Source organism: Balaenoptera physalus, assembly GCF_965194825.1.
Source record: "Balaenoptera physalus genome assembly, chromosome: 9".
In the NCBI taxonomy this organism is placed as follows: Eukaryota; Metazoa; Chordata; class Mammalia; order Artiodactyla; family Balaenopteridae; genus Balaenoptera; species Balaenoptera physalus.
In genome coordinates, this window is record NC_138888.1 from 52,033,337 (window position 1) to 52,059,726 (window position 26,390).

General features: G+C 43.4%; 1 protein-coding gene across 1 annotated transcript in view; it reads left to right on the top strand.

Annotated features, from left to right (window-relative positions):
- SCML4 (Scm polycomb group protein like 4) overlaps nt 1-26,390 on the top strand; it is a 101,953-nt gene that overhangs the window by 24,181 nt on the left and 51,382 nt on the right. Inside the window, 1 exon segment of the mRNA XM_082475310.1 lies at nt 19,266-19,480. Coding sequence (XP_082331436.1) covers nt 19,266-19,480 — 215 coding nt within the window.

A 26,390-nucleotide genomic window follows, 5' to 3' on the forward strand; every position in this document is an offset into this window, starting at 1 on the left:
AGAAGGGGAGAAGATGTAGAAAATTATCCAGGAAGCCCCTGTTTGCTGACTGCTAACCCACTGGAGAGAGACCAGGACGAGAGAGTCATTATTTTTTCCTTTTTTGACCTTTTCTTTCACAACCAAGCAGTAGAAGGCCACAGTTGTGTTGTTCTATGCTCCCCTCCCTCCCTTTCTTTGTATGAGTCAATCCAATCATATTTGCTGAGGATTCACTGCATGCAGGGCCCCAGCAGGTCACATAAGCTTTACCCAGCCCAGGTACAGCAGTAATAACATCCTTGACTTCTCTCAGGTTGTGTGCAAGGCTTCCAGACTTTTCGGTCAGACATTTTAAAATACAACACCTCCCACTCCACCTCCAGCCAGAAACAAAAGCCCTGGGAGATGACACTCCTTGGGTCTCAGTGACTAACATCTTGTTAACCAGGTGCTGGTGGTGAGAGGCTGTGCCTGGCCCAAGGCGCAGAGCCTCTCTGAGCCCTCACCTGTGTAGATTTGATAGACTCTTCATCTGTGTCATGGGGGTACATAATAATACTTGTTTTAAAGACTTGTAGTGAGAATTTAACAAAATAATGCATGCACAGGTACATGCTTCTTTCGTCCATTTGCTTATTCATCCGCTGTTTGTTACCCTGTTGGTCCTGTGAGCTGGGCCCTATGTGTAACCATGTCTACCAGGGACAGCGCCTGCAGCGTCAGGGGCACAGGTGTGAGGGAGGCGCTGATAAGGGCTGGAGGGACTGGGGATCTCGTGCTCCATGGGTGGGGTGTCCCAAGGGAAGAAGGAGTTGCTCAGGGAAGACCCGAACATGAACTTGGCTGTTGAGCCATGGGCTGGCATGCCTGGTCTGCAGAGGCTTTGTATTTGTGGTTACCAGCCACCCCTCCTTATCTGGACTGAGTGTGTGCTGTGACTGCTTTTCCTTGTTGAGTGACCTGCGAGTGTCACCAGGCTAAGAGCCATCCTGGGAGATGGAGACTGAGAATTTGGCTGTGCTCTGCACACCACAACATGCCATTGGGGCCCCCCTGGAAGGAGGTGTGTGTGTGTGTGTGTGTGTTTGTGTGTGTGTGTGGTCAGGATGGGCTGGGACTTGAGGAGATGTTGTGACCTGTAGGTGCTCTGCTTTCCTTCTGTCCTCCTGAGAGTCTCTGAGGAAGGGATCACTCTGGGTTCATCTTCATGTCCCCAGTGGGCTCTGCACAGGGCCTGGTACACAGTATTGTGCCCAGAAAGTATTTGTTGAATCATTGAAGGGATGACCAAGGGGATAAGAGTCCATTTCTGACCAGCGCTTCCCTTTTGAGGGCCAAGAAGTTGCTTTTTCGTCCCTAGTCTTGTAGTACCGTGAACTCTGGGGCCCCAGGCTGTTTAAGGGTGGCCACTGGGGGACACTGGTCCAAGAAGTGGTGACCAGCCCACCGTGTCCCTGGTGGGATAATGCTGCAACTGCACTTAACAGGACAACTGGGAAGCCTTTGTGACCCTTGGTGATCAGAAGCAAATTAGGACTACACTTTGTTTTCCTTTTTTACGTTAGGAAAACAAATACGGAAACAAAGAAACAAAAAATACCACAGGGAAAAGTTTCCCAGTACTCTTTGTTCCAGCCCCTCCTTCCCTTCACCCATTCTATTCCCAGACCTGGTGATAGTTTCCATTCCTATTTAAAGACCCTGGGATTCTTCTTTGTGAAATAAGGGGAAGAGTGAACCAGTGCGCAGTGACTGCACGTACAGATGACGGATGGTGACAGTGCGAGGCGTCAAGGACCCCTCCAGCCTCACAGCTTTCTGGAGAGCTCTGAGTCCCCCAGATGCCAGGGTGTCCATAGCAGCTTAACCCCCATGAGGAGGGTGTAATCTAGCCGGGAGACAGGACTAGCGTGACGCTCTGCAGGCGGAGATGAGGAGCGTGGCATTCTCTGGATGCATTTGGGTGTATTTCTTTAATAATAATAAGATTAGGATGGGCTCTTGTGGTTATTTTCTTATCGGATTCTTAAGGCAGCCTGGTGATGTGACCCTGGCAAGTACTGGTATCTCTGTTTGACAGGTCAGGACACTGACGCCCAAGCGTCACACTGCTTTTCTAGTTACTTCTCACTTCAATTCAAAACCGTCTCTCCTGATTCTTGCTCGCTGGACCCTGATCACCAGCTCCTCCTACTGGCCCCTCGATCAAAGAAACACGGTCCTTGTATATTGGGGAAGCAAAGCTTTCCACCACCAAACACAGAGGACCAAAATCAGTTTCAAGATAAACATGCACGTGCTGTTGCCTTTCACCTCTAACGTATATCTCTCCTTGACTTGCAAAGAGGTGAAGGCATTGGTTCCTGGGTTATTTTCATATTTGTTGACTGCTGTATCCTGCCTATGTGGAGCCAATGTGTATATCTTTCTTAGACAGTCCAAGGTGTGTATCTTTCTTAGACAGTGAGTTCTTCCAGGGCAAACATTGAGTTGCTAAGTCTCATTGCAGACCACTAACAGTGTCTTGGATACTTCAATGTTTTGCAAAGAGTATCATAATGCAGATAGCATAGTTTCACATTTCTGTGCCTGAAAATTTTTGTGAAAATGTTTGTGTTGAAAAGGATGCTGTCTAAAACATCCCTGTGTGAAATCCTTGAGGAATTCACAACCCCCAGGACTGCTGAATGGATTCCCATTCCGTGAAGCATTGATTTAGAGAGTTGTGATTTGTCTTATTGTTAAAGCTTTAAGAATTTTTCTTAGCAAAGTATTTTAAAGGAATCTAGGTCTACAGTTCGGTTATATGACAAAACATCGTCTTGAAAAGAAAGTTTGCTTTGTTGATAAAGACTGAACTAGAAACAACCAAAACACCAAACCACCAGTGCTTTCTCAAAACTAAATGTAAAGTATAAATAGAGAACAAAACAGGAAATTGTGGTTTTCAAAAAAAGAAATTGTTGTAGTTGCCCTAAAAAAGTGCCTTTCCCTACACTGTGGACTGAGTTCAGAGACCAAGTGACAGAAGGTCACTGGCTCCACCTCCCAGCAGAGACAGTGTCTTCCAGCACACGCTGCCTTACTTCACAGGCACTGGCCAAATAACTGTGCTCCTGACTGTTCAGTCACCACATGCTCAGTGAGTTGATTGGGTTGCCTGATACCACCTAAGCTTTCCCTTAGTGTCAGTGTCACCTCTTTACATCCTATAGAGATGTGGAGATGTGTCTTGAAGGGTTGGGCTTCCCTCCTGTCCCCCTGACCAGCTCCATTGCCAGCTCCTGGCATGCCACCCAGGGCTGACCCTGGGAGGCAGCTGTAGGGATTTGTGCAGAGGACCCTGGGGTGGAATCTGAGTTCTGCCCACTAATGGGTGATCTCATGCGACCTCTCTGGGCCATAGCTCTGCATCTGTAAATCCAAGGACAGTAATACTTATCTTAGAGAATCATGAAAATGAATAGAGATGAAGTAGGTGAAGGCCCATCTTGGGAGCATGTGGGGCACTGCGTCTTGCTGGGGTGGCCTTGTTGTAGGAGAGTGGCTATTGTCGGGTAGAGTTCTGAGCTTGCTGGTGGCCAAGTGCCCTGGGCTGGATCCTGCTGCCTCAGTGCTGGGGAGGGGAGGGAGTCCTGGAAGAGGGGCTGGCTTGTGATCCTTCACTCATCATTTATTCAATAAATATTTGTTAAGTCCCTAAGTTGTACTAGATGCTAAATTAGATGGGATATGTTGATCAAGATACAATGCCTCGGGCTTCCCTGGTGGCGCAGTGGTTGAGAGTCTGCCTGCCAATGCAGGGGACACGGGTTCGAGCCCTGGTCTGGGAAGATCCCACATGCCGCGGAGCAACTAGGCCCGTGAGCCACAATTGCTGAGCCTGCGCGTCTGGAGCCTGTGCTCTGCAACAAGAGAGGCCGCGATAATGAGAGGCCCGCGCACCGCGATGAAGAGTGGCCCCCACTTGCCACAACTAGAGAAAGCCCTCACACAGAAACGAAGACCCAACAGAGCCATAAATAAATAAATAAAAATTAAAACTTAAAAAAAAAAAAAAAAAAGAAGCTCTAATAATTAAAAAAAAAAAAAAAAAAAAAAAAAAGATACAATGCCTCCTTCAAGGAGCTCAGATATATTAGGAGACACAGACAAGGATATAAATAAATGGAATGACATGTTTGTGGTGTTGTGATAGAAATTGTCAGTCGCAGACACTGGGGGGATGTAGAACGGAAACATCCTATCCAGGCAGAGCTGTGCGGGAGGAGTCTCTAGAAAGCCACCTTCCTGAGGAAAGTGATTCCTTTTTATCTAGCCAAGGGGAAAGGCCTCACATTTCAGGGAGAAGCTGATGGCTTTTGGAGAAAGGATGGATCTCTCTCTTGAAAAGCTGGGCAAAGATCAAGTAATGGCACTTCTTTGACTTCGACCTTAGAAAAAACTGTGAGTGAGGGCACCACATTAGAGGCTTCTGAGGAGACTTGTTGTGATTCAACTCACTCACCTTGAGTTCTCCTTCTACCCTTCAGTCAGACTGGAAGCAGATCAGTTTCACCACTATGTTCAAGCCCATGAAAGCCGCCTGAAATGAGCTAGGAGTAGGTAATAGGGCAAAATTCCAGGGCTGTATCAGGGGACCCCCTTCAGTTTGGATGTCCTCTCGGTTCAGTAGCAAAGGGGGGGATGCCCAGGGCCCCTCGGGGAGTGCCAGGCTGCAAGGACCTGCGGAGAGTGAGGTGGAGAGAGGAGGTTAGCAGGCCGCACGCTCTGACTTCCCTTGGTTGTTCTGCGGCCCCAAGAATCTCAGCCCCACAGACCTCTTCTCTCTGAGCATCCTGGACCCTTTGGTCCTCATCCTAAGGGTACAAGTTGCCTCAGAACCGTCCTCCTGCCATATCGTGTACAAATATCTCTTCTCCCCTCCTCAGTGCTTAGCTTCTTGAAGGCTGGAGGGGAGTATGGGGGCCGGCTCAGCCATGGCACGCTGGGGACTTGGCACGTCTCCACGTAGGCCACCAGGCAAGGCTCAACCAAGTTGATGTGATTCTTGGCAGAGCCCCTGTGATGCTCCCAGACCACGAGCGTGTAGGGGGCCTGTGAGGAGCTGCTAGCAGGCCGCTTGCCACTCACCTCCCTATCTGCCCAGGGGCCGTCGTGGGACAGTCTCCCATTGCCTCCTGGGCGAGGCCTTCGCCTGGCTCTCCCTGAGGGTGCAGCTGCAGCCTCTAAAACTGCTTCCTGCAGCCTGAGGGCTCCTCAGCAACAGGGTGCAGTCATCTGGCCCTTTTTGTTTCTGTGTTGTCCTATGGGACAAGGGACATGGGGGCGTTGGTGCTCTTCTCGCTGGTGCTTCAATGTAAAGTGAGAAACTGTCTGGATTGAACAAGGGCTTGTTGTCTTCTTACTGGAGGTATCTGTCAGCTTTGTTCTTCAGGGAGTCTAGAGATCAAAACCCGCACAGATTAGAGGGCGGGGGCCGGGAGAGTTTGAGTGGTCTTTATCTCTCTGGCTGTTAGGAGCAGAGCCGGGACTAGAGGCTAGCGCCCTAAATCTGGGGTCACTTCCACTAGCAGCTAATACTATGCCTTATGGCCTATGAATGCCCTTTGAACAATTGCTGGTCCAGTCAGTCAAGTCATTGGGGTTATTAGTTGTCCTGGTCAGTACAAATGCACACAACCATGGCACCCAATGAGTGTAGCACCCACATATTGGCTTGTGATTTGTGGTCCTTGCAGGGTCCAGAGCACCTGGCCCATCCCACCCCGTACATGCTAGTGCAGATGGCCCTGGCTGATCAATGGCTGCAGATGGTAGAGCCACTCATTCATTCTTCTCTGGAGTAAGAGATTGTGGATGAGCTCATTTATTTGTCCGTTATTTTTATTTTAGAATAGACACAAAATACAAAAGGTAGAAAACAGTATGCAGAGAAAAATGCCAGTCCTCCCACTGCCAACCTCCAAGAGATGAATGCCACCATTTTTAAACCCTTCCTGAGGTATTTTATGCATATATAAGTGTATATATGTGTGAGTGTATATATTTGTATGTGTATCTTCCTCACCTACCATATGATAGCATGCTATCCATGCTACTATGTAAACTTAAACATTTACCTTGAAGGTCATTTGCTCTTATTTTTCTTAGCCACGATTCTGCTGACCACAGCAATGACAGAAAGCATTCTATCTCCTCCCTCCTCCAGGTTCCTGCTCACAACCCATGGGTTTGCATGTGCGCAGAGCTCCAGGTGTGGCCACAGAGAGATAGACTCCATTCTTTGAGGTAGCAGGAAAGATGGGAAATTCCCAAAGGAGGCTTTCTTACAAAGTTCTGCCCCGTCATGAACTGACCTGCCTTTCCACGTCAGTCTGTCGGGGTCTAACTAGGAAACCTCTTTAGTATTTAAGGCTCTGGGCGTGTAATGCAGGGAAATGGTGGCACAGTGATGGAAGAGCCAACACAGGAGGCTGGACCATTAGCCACGGTCCCTGGAGGTGAGCCACTGTAGGCTAGAGGGGCAGAGGGGCGAGGTGGTGGGGCAGGAGGCAGGGCCAGGCCACCCAGCAGAGTGTGGGACCACGTGGGCCTGCCCAGCGGGAGCTAGAGCCTCAGAGGAGAGGCAGCTCCTGGCGGAGACCCAGCAAAGCAGAGGCAGTGGGTGACAGAGCCCTGGCTTCACCCATGCCAACGGCCACCTCCAAACTCAGACCGGCACTTCCCATTGAGCAAACGCAGCCAGCAGCCAGCTGTCATGGCAAGCTTGGAAAACAGCTTTGGGGACCAGGCCCCTGGTGTAGAGAACTGCTGCGTAGCATAAGGGGCGGAGCTGAGGGAGACCGGCCAGGGCTGGCCCGTGGAATCTCCGGAGGGCTGTCTTCTCTAAGGACATCACCTGAAGGGGGAGGCCTGTCAGTGTGGGAGACTGGAGTTTTAAAAAAGGGATGAACACTTGAAACAAGGAGGTGGCAGCCAGTGCCTCTGGGGTCTGACCTCTGCTTTCCCTTGTCCTCTGAAGTTTACCTTCTGAGGAGCAGCTCTAGGCCAGATGGTGGTGCTGGAGTTAGAAGCAGCTTTCTCTTCTTCCTGTGCCAGCTGAGGGTACTGGCAGGACCCAGAAAATAGTTGATTGAGGGTACCGCCGAGCAGCTGCCCAGCCAGTAAATAATTCATACCTCTGCGGTGTGCCTGCCTCTCATGCTTTCAAATGTTCTAACGTTTTCCAAACCCTGCAGATTGGAATGGGTGTTTTCCCCACTTCGAGGCTCATAGTCTCTCCTCTTCCTTCATGTATCTTTCCTCCTTCCCCTTAAATATATGAATTTTGGCTCTCTATCACCCTGGCTGCTGCACCCTTTCTTGATGCAGGGAAGGTTGCAGAATCAGGGAGGGAGGGGCTTTTGTAAGTTCAGCCAGGGGTGGAATGGATGTGACAGGCTTTAGAATCTACCCTCTCAGCCGACAGCCAGTTACAAGGAGGCAGGAAGCCCTTGCGCCTACCCAGCAGCAGAGCTGGGAGTTCTGTGGAGAAGGAGGCGCCTGCACCTTGAAGTCTCCACACACTCTGCACATCTAGAAGCTTCATCTCTGGGGACTGAGGGGGTAAGTCTGCACATTAGAACCCCTCTAAAGACACTGAACAGATTCATCGCCTTCAACGTTCTCTTGAACCCACTTTCTACCTGGTTATTATGTGGCACAACGGGGGCTAACCAGTCCTTTTCGTTCCTGGGTCAGTTGCTATTTTTCCAGAATAAGCTGGCTTATTTATAATTTCTTTGTACTCACCCATGTGTATTTAGACATGGAAAGACAAGGGCATATCAGTATGCAATCAGTGGATAAATAAGTTATATTTTATTCTATTCTCCCTTCTATTGTATTAAAACAATTACAAATAGAGTTTGGGGCACCTTAGCTTAGTCTTCTGAGTATCATAAGGAACTCATAGCCTTTCACAAACAATTATTTCAATTCACTATATTACCATTGTTATTATTATGGTTGATTCATAAATTGTTACAACTTGCTTCTTTGTCCTCTTAGCACCACCCCTGATATTCTTAAAGTCATCCTTGTCTGGTAATAATAAGATGTTCCAAGCTAATTCTGGCCTTTCTCTGTCCCCAAGATACAGAATCAGCTCCCTCTAAGGAGTCTTGGTTTTTATTTCCAGTGGAAAATAGTGGCAGAGAACAAAAAGTGAGTGCCAGGAGTGAGTACAAATGAGTGTTGGTTTTGGCTTCTGTGGGCCCAATTTTTGTGACAGAATTGGGGAAAAATGTATATTAAGGGAATTCTTTTTCTCCATTCAACAGATTGTATTGCTGTCCCTCTTCTTATGGTATGAAGCTTTCATTGACCAGCAGAGTGTTCTATGATGTTCATATATTTCTAAATTAAAACATATGAATGCACAGCTCTGACACCAGCTGTGGGCCGGGAGCCTCGGTGAGATGGCAGACTCCATGGCGAATGGTATTGCCACAGGTGCCAGGTGCACTCTGTGGGGGCAACATTGCACCAGGTGCTGTGAAGAGCATAGTGACAAATGAAAGAAGCATGGCCCCGGGCCTCCAGGGATGGACAGAAATCACTTACGTGCTTGCAACGAGAAAACTATATAAACCATCATTTAATCAGTGCCTGCTGAAACTGGCGGCACAGTCAATAGGTGGTGAAGGAGTTGAGAGAAGGGAGAGATCAGTGTATGGAGAAGGGAAGGTCCCTGAAGCAGGAGGGCTTAGGTCACCTTGGAGAGTGGTTGAATTTTAGATAGATGCCAAAGCTCATCCTACTTGCTTGAAACCACCTCACATACAGACCTAAGCAGCCTGGGGAGCCATGGGTATTAGGATGCGTACGAGGCTGCTGGCAGAAGAATGATGCTAGAGACTCTGGCTTATGGTGAATTCAACATGGTGCCCCCAGAACGAGAGAAAATAAGATTCTGGTTGTACTTTTTTTTTTTAATTAATTTGTATTGGAGTACAGTTGCTTTACAATGTTGTGTCAGTTTCTGCTGTACAACAAACTGAATCAATTATATGTATACATATATCCCCTCTTTTTTAGATTTCCTTCCCGTTTAGGTCACCACAAGAGCACTGAGTAGAGTTCCCTGTGCTGTACCGTAGATTCTCATTAGCTATATGTTTTATATATAGTAGTGTATATATGTCCATCCCAATCTCCCAATTCATCCCACCCTCTCCGTCCCCCCATGTGTCCACACGTCCGTCCTCTACGTCTGCCTTTCTATTCCTGCCCTGCAAATAGGTTTATCTGTACCATTTTTCTAGGTTCCACGTATAAGAAATATTATACGATACTTGTTTTTCTCTTTCTGACTTACTTCACTCTGTATGACAGTCCCTTTGTCTATCCACGTCCCTGCAAATGGCATTATTTCGTTCTTTCTTATGGCTGAATAATATTTCATTCTATATATGTACCACATCTTCTTTATCCATTCCTCTGTTGATGGACATTTAGGTTGCTTCCATGTCCTGGCTATTGTAAATAGTGCTGCAATGAATGTTGGGGTCATCTTTTTGAATTATAGTTTTCTCCAGATATATGCCCAGTAGTGGGATTGCTGGGTCATATGGTAATTCTATTTTTAGTTTTTTGAGGAACCTCCATACTGTTCTCCATAGTGGCTGTATCAATTTACATTCCCACCAACAGTGTAGGAGGGTTCCCTTTTCTCCACATCCTCTCTAACATTTATTGTTTGTAGATTTTTTGATGATGGCCATTCTGACTAGTGTGAGGTGATACCTCGTTGTAGTTTTAATTTGCATTTCTCTAATAGTTAGTGATGTTGAGCATCTTTTCATGCGTTTGTTGGTCATCTGTATGTCTTCTTTGGAGAAATGTCTATTTAGGTCTTCCACCTATTTTTTCATTGGGTTGTTTGTTTTTTTGATATTGAGCTGCATGAGCTGTTTGTATATTTTGGAGATTAATCCCTTCATTTGCAAATATTTTCTCCTATTCTGAGGGTTGTCTTCTGGTTGTACTTTTAAAATGACAGTGAGAAAAAGCATGACTGACACCAAGGTCAGAAACCCATCCCATGCAGTTAATAGAAGGAAATAATCTCGAGTCCATTAGGAGGCTAGAGAGCCTTGTAACTACCTCGTCTCAATGCTTTTAGAAACAACAGAAAGCCATTGGTCCTGCTTCCGGTCTGCCTGGCCCATCCCTTCTCCATGCACCACCAAACATCCCTGAACGTACCTGCTCTATCGCCAGCTCTGTGCGTTTAGCTTGCTCTGCCTGGAAAATCCTAGCTCTGATGTCACCTTTTTGTGCTTCTCCTGCCTCCACTCTTTCCAACCCTGTTAAAAGAAATGATTTCTTTCCTCCTTGATGTTCTCATAGCATTTCATAGGAAACCTTTGTTATACCATCTACCTCACATATTATTATTGCCTCCTTACTTGTCTGCTTCTCCATAGTGCATATCTTAGGGAGATGAGTTTTATTTACTCTTGTCTGTAATCCAAGTGCCTATGCACAATATTTGACACTCACTTCATATTCAACAGATATTTCTTGGATGTATTAATAAATGAAACAGTGAATGAATGAATGGATACATGAACACATGCCTTAGGATTGAATTAGGTGACTCAGTGGCCCCATGGGATTGGGTATGCTTTGAATTTGGTAATTCCTTGTTCTTTACCTTGATGAAGTACCATTAGCCAGGATCTTGATTTATGTGTATTAGATCTGCAAGGCAAGCAGGTAAACTGTCATCCCCAAATTCATAGACCAGATCTTAGTTTCTCTTGGTTTCAGCTATAATATTTCTAGCCAAGCCTGTTTTTGATAAGAAGAGGGAGACTTAGAAAACCAGCAGCAAATCACTTGATTTAATACGTTGTCAGGATTTGCCAACCACTTAAAGGTTATAACTTGGAGATTTAGAGACTTGAATGTTAGGTTTTTCTAAGGACAGAATCTTTTAATGTTTACTAAAGCTCTTTCCTCTAAGATGGCTTCCAATTCTGAAGTGAACAGAGGCAGTCTGTATTTACCAAAACCCACAACTGAAAGCAGAGAAATTCAGAGGTATCATATATACCTCGGGATTTTCACAGTTCTCAAATGATTTATATAGTTGGTTGTATCGAATTATGTGCCCATGGCTAGGATGTCCTTGGAAGCACTTGAGGTCTTTTGAAGGTCTTTGGAGATGAGTGGAAGTCTTTGGGGGAAGGGCAGTAACCCAGCTGCCAAATGGGTGGAAGTGCCTGCAGGGAGGTGGTATCAAGGCCGGTAAAGGCAGTGAGCTGGTTCTCTCAGGAGCCCAGCAAAGCACCCCTGTCCACCATCTGTTTATGGACATTCTTAGCTCTGAAACAACCTTCTCTGTATTATTGGTTATAAAGTCTTTTTGCCTATTTGTTACAATTTATTTGAGACGTTAAAGCAGTGGCCAGTGAAATTCTGTGGCTTAGGAGACAAAACCATTAGAAAACAAGAAAACAAAAGGCCATCTAAAGAAGCACAAATTTCCAATAGAAACTTCCAGAGAATGAGAATTATTCACTCCTTGTTTATTTTCCCTTTATACTATTTTTCTGCCTATGGTTTAAAAATTCAAATAATGCAAAATGGTACAGAGAAGAAAGCAAAATCATCTTTCAATATTTTTCTGCCCAGAGCAACTACCATCAGCCATTTTTTTTTTTAAATTAATTAATTTATTTATTTTTGGCTGTGTTGGGTCTTCGTTCCTGTGCAAGGGCTTTCTCTAGTTGTGGCAATCGGGGGTCACTCTTCATCGCGGTGCACGGGCCTCTCACTATCGCGGCCTCTCTTGTTGCGGAGCACAGGCTCCAGATGCGCAGGCTCAGTAGTTGTGGCTCACGGGCCTAGTTGCACGGGCCGTGCATGTGGGATCTTCCCAGACCAGGGCTCGAACCCGTGTCCCCTGCATTAGCAGGCAGATTCTCAGCCACTGCGCCACCAGGGAAGCCCCCATCAGCCTTTTTGATGATTATCTTTCTCAGACTTCTTTCTATGCCTAAACACATGCAGATTTATCTCTATCTGTATATGTAAAAGAGATATGAATAGAATCATACTATAAATGCTATTTTGCAATCTTTATAAATGCATGTATATAGGTATGTATGTATATACACACAAATTACAAAGTATTCCATTTTATGAATGTGAAATAATTTACTAAACGAAGGCTGCTTTGAGAGGGGCATTTTGATTGCTTTCAGTGTTTTACTATCATAAACAATGTTTGAAGAATATCCTTGGCCATCTGTCTTTGTGTTCTTCCCAGATTATCTTCTTAGGATAAATCCTTAGGAGTGATATAGCTAGATTAGGAAGTGTGCACATATAAAGCTTGTAAGTGATTTTCAAATTGTCCTCCAGAAAATTTAACCAATTTCTACTTCTACCAACAGTAAATGGGAATTTCCTCTACCCCCTTGCCAACATGGAGTATTATCAGGGTTATTCACATTTATCAATCTGATAAGTGTCAAATGATATCTCAATTTACTTTTTGGAAGGTTACCAGTGAAGTTTAGAATCTTTTCTTGTAATAATTGATCACTTATTTCTCTCCTCTCTCTTTCCTCCCTCCCTCCCTTCCTTCCTTTTCTTTCTTCTTTTTTTCTTTCTTGCCTTCTCCAATACACCCCCTGCCTTTTGTAAGTTGTCTGTGTCCTTTGCTCATTTTTCTACTGGAGTGTTAATTTTTATTTTAATAATTTGAAGGAGTTCTTTGTATTAACCTTCTGTTGGTTCCATATGTAGCAAATAGTTTCCTCAGATTTTCATTTATTTTCAACCTTATTCATGATTGTACTTTTGCTGTATGAAAGCATTTGTGGTTATGTCCGTCAGTCTTTCCATGTCTACTTCCTGAGTTTTCCATCATACTTAGAAAGTCCATCCCCATCCCAAGAGTATAAAAATGTTGACTTATATTGTCTCCAGCACTTCTTAATGTTTCTTTTATTTTAATATATTTTAGTCTTAGATATCTCTAGGATTTATTTTGCTGATGTATAGTTAAAACTTTATTGATTTCTAAGTGCCAGTTGTCCACAAATTATTTATTGGGCTGTCTGCATTGATATGAAATGATCCTAAATTTCAAACAAATGGAAGCTTAATATACGTTTAATTTCTGGACTAACTTTTCCATTGATCTGATTGCTTATTTCTGTACCATACTACTGCCATTGTTATAGTTTTATAACACATTTTAAGAACCAGAAGGGCAAGTCTGTCCTGCTGGCCTTTGTTTTGTCTTTCTTTTCTTAAAATCAGTTTGGATTTTTAATGTGATTACACTTAATTTATAGAATAGGTAAAAATTATATTCTTAAAATATCCATCTGTCCAATGATAGATTAATCTTTTAATTTATTCATCTTATTTTTAAGGCATAAGTAGAATTTCAAAAACTATTATTTTCTTCATGTGACTCCTTCCACTTCTTATTAAGTCTATATGAAGAACAGAGAAGGGTCTGAAATTTTATCCTCTGCAAGCAGACAGGTTAGCCTACCCCGGTGTCGTGTATGTTGGCAGAAGAAAGGTGACTGCTAGATCAGAGGCACAGCAGGTGGTATAATCTTCATGTTCCCATCTGTTGTCTTGTCCAAGTTCCATTGTGGATGCTTTACATGCAGTAGTCACAGCTGAGGAACTCTAAGCTTAGGGAACCTTAATGAGAACTCAGGGTAAGTTTCCTTGAGCTAACTGATGAAGAATGAGGGGACTAAGCCAGAGCAGGAGGAAAGAGCATTGTAGGCAAAGGCCCTGTGATGGGAGAAAGTGTGGCAACAATAAATATCTGGAAAAATGGCCACCATAGTGATTCCATTATCTTCTGGCTAATGGAGCTGAAGACAGCTAGCCTGTTTATTTTTCCTATTGTAAATGATCTGTTTGTTCTGCCTAAATGCTTATAGATTTTTCCCTTTGCTGTTGAGTGTATTGTTTTTAGGATTTTTTCGTTGTTGTTCATTCTTAAAGGAAGTTTCTTAAGACACAGAGAGGCTCTTTATGCTTGATGACAGCCTCTTAATATATCTTTGAGTATTTTACTTTGCTATTAGTTTTGACCTTTTCCTTAAATATTTGATAAATTGTGATTGTCTATCATCCATAGTTTTGTTTTCCCTAAAAAATTTCCATTTGTTTTGTTTCCACTGCAGTCCAAGATTGGGACCTTTCTTTATTTTCAGTATTGATCTTTGCTATTTTTACTTTTTGTTGTTGTTGTTCATGTCTTAGTTTTGGAAAGGGAGACTTTGGGGACCCTGCAGTTTTGCCACCACCTTTTCCAAAGTGTCTGGATCTGTTTTTGTTTTGTTTTGTTTTTTATTACCCGCAATAAATGTGTATTTATTTATAAATTTCAAACATGTGCTACACTGCAAAATTATGTGTTATAAAATGTACACTTGGAACAACAGAAATTTTAAAAGATGAGATAAAGAGAAATACCTAAAAAGGTTTTAATACTTTTCTCTCTAATGGATCATCTTGATCCCTTCCCCAGGCACATACAGCCCACTTTCAAGACATTACCCTAGAGATAAAGACTGTCAAATGTGATGCCTATTTCCCCAGCCTTTTCTCAGTGCGTGTACTAACGTATATATCTTATTTGTTAAAAACGATGAGGGCATACCAGTTCTTCGATTGGCTTTCTCCATATAACACTACATGTTGGACAGCCTTCCTCTCATTACATAAATCAGACTCATGATTACAGCTCCACAGTAACCCATAATCAGAAACAGTTCATTTCTTTAATCAGACATTTACTAGACACTTAGAATCTCCTGATAGACATTTAGAATGCTCCTAATTGTTCATAAAGACAAAGAACACAACAAGGACCACCACTGTATGTTCACAGATTATTCATTTTTAACCAAACATGTGACTAGAGCTGCATGGTTAATAGTCTGCTCACTCCTAATAAGTTACTCGATTTGCCCAAGTGCCCTGTGGAGTAGGCAGTGTAGAGAATCATTCTCATTCTGTGGATGGGGAAATGGAGGTTGCAAGAGTCTACCTGATCTAACACAAAATAATGAGCCACTACGTTCTCTGTGTATCGTGCTAAGAACTTGACATAGATTATCTGATTTAATCTTCACAAAAGTCCTAGAGGATAGGTATTACTACTATCCCCATTTTAGAGATGAGGGAACTGAGGCTCTGAGAAGTCAGCAACTTACTAAAGGGCACACAGAGTAGTGGGTAGTGGAGTGAGGTCAGACTCTGAAGCCTGGGCATTTTCTGCCTGCCACTCACTCATTAGGGCTAAGATGGGGTGGGATTGGAGGCCAGCACACCTACAGCCCTCTTCGAAATAAAGTACCAGCTACAGCTGCAGTCTGGGATGGCCTTGACACTCTGCCCTAGACCCTCCCTTGGTCACATCCTCATGAGCAGGGAGAACATTTTACACAGGGTTAGTAAAAAGTATTTCAGGCAACGAATTCAAAACTGAACTGTATATCACACGGAGCTCTGCTCAATATTACGTAACAACCTAAATGGGAAAAGAATTTGAAAAAGAATAGATACATGTATATGTATAACTGAATCACTTTGCTGTACACCTGAAACTATCACAACATTGTTAATCAACTACACCCCAATATAAAAACAAAAACCAGAAAAGCTGAGACGAAGTTAACAGAAAAATCCCCTAGTTCTTGAAACTTGTTCTCTCTCTGTTGAGTTAATCTCTTTCCCACCACCAATGTCAAAGGTTTCTGGCTTCTTCCTCCTGGTTGGGGCCAGCTTCCTCCCATAAGGGGCACCTGTCAGTGTCAGCCACGTGCATTACTCACATGGTACTTAGATGTGGGCGGCCCAGTTGCCCCGCTCGTGGGGAAAGGTGAGCACTCGGCCCCTGTGTTTTGCGCTACCATCCGCAGGCCACTCCTCGGTGCCCGGGAGCATGTCCAGTACACTGTCGGGTACTGGCAACTTCTGGCTGGGAAGGGGGCTCCGGCCTCGACTGCGGCCTCCAGTCCCCGGCCAGACCCGGGCCCCGGCCTCAGCCTCAACCTCGGAGCCGCTGCTGTTGTAGCCCACCCGGGGCGCCGCATTCATGGGGGACCCCCTCCACTACAGCACAGCCTGCCTGCCAGCGGTTGAACCACACCAGGAATTCCTCTGTGCAGGAAGTTGGATCTGTTATTGAAAGAACCATTTTGTAGATGCTTTCCTCCAACTCTCTAAAATTATTCCAAGAAGACATTTTAAGACTCCCCCATGGTTAAAATAGACTATTCAGTTTTTAACAGCTTTCTGTCCCATTACTTAAAATTGGATTTATTTTTGTGTTAAAATGGTATATATTTGTAACAAGGAATTGGGGAACAGCATCTTCCTGATTGATGGATGAAATACATAATCATTCAGGTGTGGTGAATTGAGGAGACTGTGGGAAGACTCCCTATCTCCAAGTATCTCCCCAACCACTAACCAGTACTTAGTATTCCACTAAAAATACTTCACTGTTCTTCCATTAGCATGAAGTCCGTTGATCAGGTTTAGTTATCTGGAAAGGTCCTTCATAACTCCTGCGATGGATGTGCTTCTATAGAAGGGAGTGGAAAGTAGCACGAGTCCTGTTTTTTCCTCCCACTAGGGAGAGGGAAGTAGAACAAAAGAATCCAGTTTAAAAGATGACGATTTTTCCTAGGAAATTATTTCTGGCATATTAGAAATTTGGGGATACTTAAGTGTAATTTTGAGTGATACAAATTCTTAGGATAATGTGCTCATTAGTTTGTTACCCTTCCTTTACTCTTCAAAACCTGTTCAACAAGAAGAGTTTTGTGAGGGAGTGTCTCAGTTAGCAGAGTATCCCAACTCACGAGGGAAGGAGTGCTGCTAATTGAACCTTCCAGAGGACTTGCATTTTCATGAGAGGAAAGAAATTCAGTGCCTTCTCTGATTGTGGATTTTCTCTTGTTGACTTTTGATCTTGTTGTTATTAAATACTTGCTGACCTCCTCATTAGAGGAAAGTAGAAAGGTAGAGAAACTTGTCCTAGACTAGGAAAATTCCTGTTTCCAAAATCTGTAAAGATAAACTAATTATGAAGAAGCAGAAACTTGATCATGGTAGTTCAAAATGGGATTCAGATAAAGTTTCACATAGCAAAAATCTTACTGAATAATTTTTTTGTGGTTTTTCAATGTTTTTAAAATCCTCTCTTTTGAAAATGAATATTTGGGTATTTGTTGGCACTGTGGAGCAGAGACACTAAGTCTAGAAATAGTCTAGACATTTACATATTTGTTTACATATGGGTTTATCTGCATTGATCATAATTCCTTGACTCTAAGATGTCTTTAAATATATCACATGTCATTATTTCATATACCACTAAGAAAGAAAAAATGCTCCCTATGGAATTCTGACATGCTTACAGTGCTTTAGGGTGCATCCTGATTTCAAAGATGTTAATATGTGAAAAAATATACATCATAGAATTGATGAGATATAGTATTTTTCTTAAACTGACAAAAACAGGGAAAATTGATATCCTTAATAACTTGTCCATCTATCTGAAATATTTAACAATACAGTCAATAGGTTAATTTATGCTTTAAAATTCTATTTACTAGGTATGATGTTTCTAAGAAAAATCAAGACATTGATAGAATACCATTAATATTCAGAGAATTAACAAAGTGACCTTACATCTATAGATGATACGCCCCAGATTTCCCGTCATGTTTTTTTAAATATTTATTTTATTTTATTTTTATTTTTTAATATTTATTTATTTATTTTTATTTTTGGCTGAGTCGGGTCTTAGTTGCGGCATGCAGATCTTTCGTTGCAGCGTGCGAAGACTTCTCTCTAGTTGTGGCGCGCAGGCTCAATAGTTGCGGCGCCCGGGCTTAGTTGCCCCGTGGCATGTGGGATCTTAGTTCCCCGACCAGGGATCAAACCAGCATCCCCTGCATTGGAAGGCAGATTCTTAACCACTGGGCCACCAGGGGAGTCTCTTCCCTGTCATGTTTTTAAGAATTCCCACTATTTGACATTTTCATTCCTGAGTAAAGCAATCTGGTCCCTGCAGTGTTGCCCAGACCAGGGTGTAGGGATTGCTTCTATTGTCTTTTCCAACTCTTTCAGCAGCCTTTTGAGAAAGAGCCTCTCATTTCCACTATTAGGTATCACCAATGCTCAGAAATGAATTTTATCACCTAACATCACCCCTGAATTAAAGTCTAAAGTTCTGTCCCCCCTGCCACATTCCTGAACATGCCAGGAAATGTGATCCTTGAGCTCATGATACAGCTGCGTTCTCTAGGTTGAGGCTGATCAACTACCTCTTGCTGCAAGATTTAGCCAACTTTACTTGAGAAGCTTATTATAAGTATTTTTAATGCTAAGCATATTATGATACGAGGGGGAAAGGATTTGTATGTGGTGAACAATTACCCATAGTCCCACTATCTTTGCCATTGGCAGCATTTTCTCACGTTTCCTTCTAGTTTTTCACCACATAAATTTTTGCAGAGTTGAAATAAATTTTATGTGCAATTTGTGTGATGCTTTTTCACTCAACCTCATGTTATTAAAAAGAGTATTGTTCAAGGCTTGTAACTAGTTGACTGTTTTATTCTGTAGATATATTAACCATTCCCCTATTGCTTGTTATTGGGCTCTATCCATTTTATTTTTGCAGTTCTGAATCATGTCAAAATGAACATCTCTGTATGCAAATCTCTGTCCACATTTTGATAGGGGACATAATCAACGTTAATCCAATTGATTTGTACTGTTAAGTTTCTTTCATGGGAAAAAAAAGGTCATAACAATCTGTCACCCAACCAAAGGGTAGGAGTGAATGTCAGAAAACGGTTGTGTTTATTTAATACTGTTATTATTTCAGTTCAAAGTTGAACTGGGAAACTGAGACACGTAGATAAAGTTGTCTCCTTGCTGGTGACACCATCTGTTGGCTTGTTGCTGGGAAGCTGTTGTCCTCTTCACCTAGCCAGTATCTTCCCTACTTCACTATAGTCCCGTGGAAATTCACTATCCTTGAAATTATACCAGGAGCCCAACAGCACTTTAAAAGCTCCTACTGGTGCCTGGCTCTCTCATATTTGGTCTTCCCCTCCCTTAAGGGGTAGGTATGGCCAAAATCACCAAACCGGATCCATGTTTGCCTTGCAAACCAAACAAACACTTCTGTTTTTGTTTTGCTTTGTGTCTGGACTAATTCTTAGCACCTCTTCTGCCTGTGAGCGATTTGTCACTTCCTTCTGTAAGACTGGCACCAGCAGAAATGCAGTCTCAGAGGATCCCGGGGAGAAAGCGAGGCCGACCCCCACTTCACTCAACACCTATGAAGATGGCAGTTCATAACCTTTATTCTGCTTCAGCTGGTTCTTTACCAGCAGTGAAGATCCCAAAGAAAAGAGGGCGGAAACCCGGGTACAAGGTATGGCTCCATCATCTCCTTTCTCCAAAGTGGAACTGGGCTGGGGCATGGCGCTTGGGCAGAACTCCAGTGCAAAATGTGATGAGAGGTTGGAAACTGGGTAAAGACAGGGTGAGAAATAAGTTTCTCTCAATGAAGCATGTGACAGACGAGGCTTCATTGTTGCAACATGGCACACAATACATGCTGTCGCTGTCGTGTGCATTTTTACAAGTGGAGAAAACAAATTACACCAGATGGGGAAAGTTGTAAGGCGAGCAGATTTTAGGGTCATAGCTAAACACACATTATTAAGCCTCGCATCTCAATTAACGTTTCAGACACTGAGCTTTCCCCTGACTGTTCTTATGAGGGCGGTTCTGGAAGCCACTTTCCAGAACTCATTTGTCATTAATTTCAGTAGAAGCAGATGATGTCCCTGAGACATTTAAATTAATAATGTGAGCAAGCTAGTGTCAAAGGTCGTGAAGAGTTTTCCCTAATAGAGCCTCAATAAGGGGACTCATCATGAAAATTCAGGGTGTTAATTCATAGTTTCCTGCTTACAAAAGGCGCTGACGTCAAGATTGGCTACAAGGAGACATATCAGGCAAAATGAAAATCCTGTTACTCTTTCAAGAATTAATGATTTGGCGAGGCTGTGGGGTGGAGAATAAATTCTCTGATGTAACTGAAATCACGTAAAACAATCCAAACCCGAGGGAGAGCTTCTCCTCTAAGATGTTTTTGAAGAGTCTGCTAGAGAAGAAAGATCATTCAGTTGTTTTCCATGAGCCTTTCGGGCATTAGAAAACGAGCTTCAGAAGTTTTCCTTCGTCTATTTTTCTAGAAATAAAGAGCTTATGTTTCCATCTTGAGATCTGAATACGCAAATCAAAATGCAAATTGGCAATTAACTCCCATATATTTAGGAAAATGTATGGAAATTATTTCAGGTCAGCAGAAAGACAAAGCTTCCGGAAGAATTGGTAATGAATTCAACCTCTATCCCTTTGGTTCTCCACAGTTCTTCCAACTGCTGGAAAATAGACACAATAGGTAGGGGGAAGGTGACTTAAAGTTATTTGGGGGTCACTCGTTTTAGTAAAAGAAGCTTTTACTCAGCCAGCTCTTGAAGCAAAGGCTTCTGTCACTGGTTATTTTTTTAACAAAGAGAGCTTCCTTTTTCTCATGGGCACACCGGAATTGTGTCTCTGAATTGTCTCTGAAGCTGGCCCAGGGCAGGTCTCTCTGCTCAGCTACCTGCGCAGTTGCTGGGGTCTGGGAATTGCATCTGGAAGGCTGGAGCAGGGCAGCCCTTCTGTTTATAGAGCCAGGGAGTGAATCCAGGATCTAAAGAAACACACTGAAAATTTTTCTCTATTTGGCCTTTCTCCTGCTCCCCTGGGAGCTGTGACCCAAGAAAGAAAATTACCGACAGACACAGCATTTCTGGGGCCAGGAAAAATGGAAATTCACTCTGTGGAATGAACCCAACTTTGCAATTTTCCTGTCTCCTGCAAAAGGCAGTTTTCAGTTCTCCTAACACTCAGAGACAGCTCAGGGCAGGAAGAAAGCTTTGGAGACGGTTAGCTGACATACGGGCCCTGCACATGGCAGGTGGGTCTTATTCCCATGCCTCACAGGGTCTCTTTTCTGGGGACAGCAGGCCACAGCTCTTCTTTCAGTCCACCTCCCATATATTTGAGGAAATTGTGGGAATTATTTCAGGCCAGCAGCTCCCAGATAGCTCCCCAAGCCATGGGCTTCGTGTTCGAGAAAAACGGCTCCAAACCGGGTGCCAGTCTGTATGAAGTCCCGACCCGCTCCTGGTGACAGGAGAAAAACGTCTAAAGTCTTCACAAAGCTAAAATGATTCCACCTAAAGGATCGTCCTTTATTCTTTTTTTTTTTTTTTAATTATTTTTAAAATTTATTTATTTTTGGCTGCACTGGGTCTTCATTGCTGCGCGCGGGCTTTCTCTAGTTGTGGTGAGAGGGGGCTACTCTTAGTTGCAGTGCGTGGGCTTCTCATTGCGGTGGCTTCTCCTGTTGTGAAGCACAGGCTCTAGGCACGCGGGCTTCAGTAATTGTGGCACACGGGCTTAGTTGCTCCGCGGCATGTGGGATCTTCCCGGATCAGGCTCGAACCCGTGTCCCCTGCATTGGCAGGCGGATTCTCAACCACTGCGCCACCAGGGAAGCCCCAGAATCGTCCTTTATTCTGAAATATCTGCTTCCTGCTATTTTGGTGTTAAAATTTATTAAGTGTCATATATTGTGAGGGTTTGGTAATCTTAAAAAAATGTCCTTACTTGGCAAAGTGAAGTTAGCAATGTATTAAGTCTCTCTGGTTTTATTTTGACAGTTTCTTAGACCCTGAAGCCCCATTTTACCAGTAATGAAATGGTTTTAATTGTGGAGATGCCAGCAAGGAAACTGTACAGTTTGATTCCATTTACCACATGGCCACTCATTTGGCAGTTTTAACTACCTGGGACACAGTTGGGGAGCCAGAGTTGTTAAAAAAAATCCTGAGCAAGTGAAATAAGATATTACTTGGTCTACCCTTGAAGATCTTGTATTTTATTACTAAGAAAATGCTTCCAAACCCTTCCTCAGAGTCTGTTTACCTTTACTGTAGATGCATTTCTTACAAGCTTGATTATTGCAGTTTAATAGCCTTTGATTTGAAGGGGAAGATATTTTGGGGAGAAGATTGCACACACAGCTGGATACTGAAAGTATAATTATATGATATCATGTTAGTAATTTAGAACAATAAAATATACAGTAATATTATCAGTTATAAAACAATAACAATATAACTTTATGTCAGCACATTATTATATTTATATTAACAATATTATCATAATAAAATGATAAGTATTGAGCCAGGAGATTCTGAGGATGCCTGGTTGTACCAACTGTATCACAGGTTTGTGCTGGTTGACATTTGTCGCTTCTTGCCTGGTGCTGTCCCAAGCTGCTCTGTCAATCACCTCTGTGTCCCTGCACGTGTGGAAACTCTCTCTGGTCCAAGTATGGGTATAAGCCTCTCCCTTTAAGACCCAAGCACAGCTAACACAGGCTGTGATATTTAACCCCTTCTCTGAGTCTTGAGAATAACATGAGCAAATTATAGGCAGAAAAGGAAGGGTTTAACTGGCATTCAGATGTGAGTGCTCCAGAGTTCATGGGTCATTCCTCCTCCCAGGGCCCATCTGGCCATGTCTCTTGGCCCCGGCCTGCAGCCACTTTGCTGGGGCATGCTTGCTGCTGTGAGTATCATTTTATGGCCTTGCTGCCCCCTTCTCACCCCAGTCAAAGGAAGGAAAAACCTCTTAACGTCATATTTTCTCTGAAGAGCCATACTCTGACTGCCGTGAAAACAGCTTTCTTCATTATAGAACGGAACATTTACATCTCAGTTCAAAGAATCTGCTGTTGATTTATGTCCTGAGTTCAGAGACTCCCCAAGGTCAACAGGTAGATTTTCCTTACATTTCATGACTAAGGAGACCATGGAAGTCTTTTTAAAAAGATAAAGAGAGAGGGTCTGCACCAGGGATAAACCCTAACTTCCATTCAGTAGACAAAGCTGATTATAATGGCTCCAAATAGCGGGATTTTCAGCTTCTGTGTCTTTATGATTTAAGCAGGAAGAAAAAAGTGCCGTTTTTTTTAAGATAGCCGTTTGTCCCCAGTACACAATAATAATAATTAATACTAATAGCAATAATAGTCATAAGTAACACCTACTGAGCACTTCTACATTTGAGTCTCTGGGCCTAAGCACTTTATATATATATTTCTTATAGATCCTTGATAATTTCATAGTGAGAGGAGTCAGAAAAACTGCAGGAATTAGGCATGAATTAACCATGCTCCGCAGCCTGAGGCCACATACTGTCGGGCCAGCAGCCCTCTCCACCTCAGCAATCTCTTTGCATTATTGTTCAGAATAGTATTTGTGTTTCCTGATTCAGAAAAGAGTAGATTACTTTCTGTCTGCTCTGTTTAACTAGCTAAGAAAAGTGTAACATGCTCTAGAAAGAATAGCATCCCTGAAATATTAAAAACAAATAGTTTAAATGTTCTAAAATGTTAATAATTGTATCATTCAGCATACAAATTCAGCTGCTGTAACAAAGGCCAAAGAACAGTGGCTTAAAGAAGATAGAAACTAATTTCTCTCTCATGTTACTGTCTGGGAAGGCCATGTGGGTCTGATTCGATGACTCCACCGGGTCGAGGACCCAGGCTCCTTTTATATTATTGCTCTGCTATCTTAACACACAGTCTCTACCTCATGCTCTAAGGTGGCTCCTCCAGGTCCCACCATCCCACTAGTTCGGCCAGCAGAATGGGGACAGAGGTGGTGGAGGGCACGTTGTTCCCCTTTAAGGGTGAAACCTTCAAAGTTGTATACACCCTCACACTTGCACCTCACTGGCCAGAAGTGAGTCACTTGGCCACACTTAGCTCCATGGGAGGCGGGCAAATGTAGTGCTGAGTGACCACGTGATAAGCTGAAATCCAGGGATTCCATTAACAAATGAAGAAAGGAGCATGGATATTTGGGAAGAGCCAGCAATTTCTGCTAAATATTTAAAGGACAGTCTTCCATTAACTGGTAAATTCACTTTATAAAGAAAGTAATTTTCTAAAGAGCAAGAGTAAATGCAACATTTTCTTTTGTTCCTCCTTTCTTATTGTCATCCTTTTCCACCCCGAAAAAGTATGTGTTCTTGGCACTGTGTAACAAGGACGTCAAGTTAACAAAAATCTCAATTAAGAGAATGTTCAAACTTAAGTAGAAAGGGTTTGTTTGTTTCTTTGTTTCAACATTTGTTTAAAGCCTGTTTCTAAAGTGTGTTTTCATTATAACTGTTGAATTGGCTTCAGTGCTTCTTTGATTATCCAGATCTTGTATTGCCTTAAGAGTCATAGTTACGAACGCTAACGGCAGCCTGATAGTATGGAAGGGAAGAATCGACATCTAACCTTTCCTGTGCCTATTTTCAAGGTCCCCCTCTTGCTGATGGTGCATATGAAGTACCACTTGTGGCCCGTGAGGGAACTGACTACACAGGCACTAGGCAGGGGCCATTCCCTTGGGCTGAACGGTGTGCAGCACCTAGGGAGGGGACAGTCTCTCCTGGGGTTTTCTGTGACCCTCCTGCCCTCAGCCCAGGGCTGGAGCAATGGTCAGGGGTGAGGCTAAGCAGTGGATCTGGGGCAGCGGTATCTGGTGAATGTTTCCTGACCAGCATTCTGAGTGTAACTCAGACATGAATGTTAGTTGGTATTTTCACTTATGTTAAGGAGTGAGAGAAATGTAAACAGTGAAGTTGTATGTTGGAATTTCACTCATTTGTCAAGGATGTGGTTGACTTCTTTGCTGAATTGGATAATTTGTGAAAACAAAAAATATTTGTTTTTTCATTCTATTCGCTGTGTAATGGCTACAGACAAGACACACTTTTAAGTTTAATTTGCATTTTTAATATTTTCTCCATCACTCTCTTAAGCCTGTAAGTCAACAAAACAGTAAATCCAGCCCTATTTGTAGCATTTGCCAATTTCCAAGGTGTAAATATTGCCAACATGGCCAGTTTCAAGGCACCAATGTGACTTTCCTGAAAGTGGAGTTGGTAAAAGATGTGCTGCAGTATCACTCTTGTACTGTATTTCCACACAGATGCAACAGTAAAATAATTAGAAAGTGATGAGTTTTGAGTATCTATTACCTTTGTTCTTAATATATTTTAAAAATTAATACTCTGTAAGTGTATGCACTTTAATTTTTAATAATTGCTGTGTTTAACAAACAACTTGCAATATTCCCGAAAATTTAACAGTCACCTCTTGTGAACCAATATAAGCTGCTCCACCTCCCCACTGCTCTGAGCTCTGCTATGTGCAGGATGCCTGTAAGTGTATGTTCCATATCCCCACTGTCATCTTCAGGGCTGACCCCACACCTGCTGGTGCGTAGAACTTGGCTCCCTCGCCAGTTTCTGTAAGAAACTCCATCACAGCAAGCATTCCTTGAAATGTGTGGTCTCTACTAAAGATTGTTGGATTCACAGGGCAGAGTCGACATTCATTAAATACTTCACATGGATGGATCTGTTTTTCTGCATCCCGCTTTATCCAATGATGGTTATTTTTGTTTTCCTTTTTCTTCCTTCTGTCTCCTGGTACTCAACGGAGTACGGGCTTCACGGCTTCACTGTCTCCTCTCTCGGCTGCCCTCTGTCAGGAGGAAATTAACCCGTTCTTCTCAGCCCCACCCAGGCAGAATGGTAGCACCACCTCCGCCTCCGCCTCCGTGCACACTAACCCTAGAGCTGGGAACTGTCTCTCCTGGGGTTTTCTGTGACCACCCCCGCCCTCCGCTGCCCTCACCCCAGGGCTGGAGCAATGGTCAGGGGTGAGGCTAAGCAGTAGGTCTGGGGCAGCGGTATCTGGTGAATGTTTCCTGACCAGCATTCTGAGTGTAACTCAGATATAAATGTTAGTTGGTATTTTCACTTATGCTAAGGAGTAAGAGAAATGTAAACAAGGCCAAAGGATACTGGCCCCTCCATCCTTTGCATGTTTAATCTCTCCCAAGGGAAAGGAGAAAAAGGTGTGGGTAAACCCAGAAACAGGCTGACTCCTCGGAATGGAATTAGGCCATTGGCCACAAACTTCTTGTTGTTGGAGCTGATTTGCATTTCCAACAGGCAAGTTTTTTAGACTAAAGTCTAAGGTTAAACACAGTGAGGTTTTCAATTTTCCCTAACCCTGCTCCCTGAATCTCCGCAGAACCCTGAGGGAGTTTTGTGTGAAGGAAGAGGAGCCTAAAAGAGCAATGTGCCCCCAGGGAAAGCTATGGGCAGGGGCGTGGACAAAGCTATCCTCGAATGGCGTGGGATAGGAA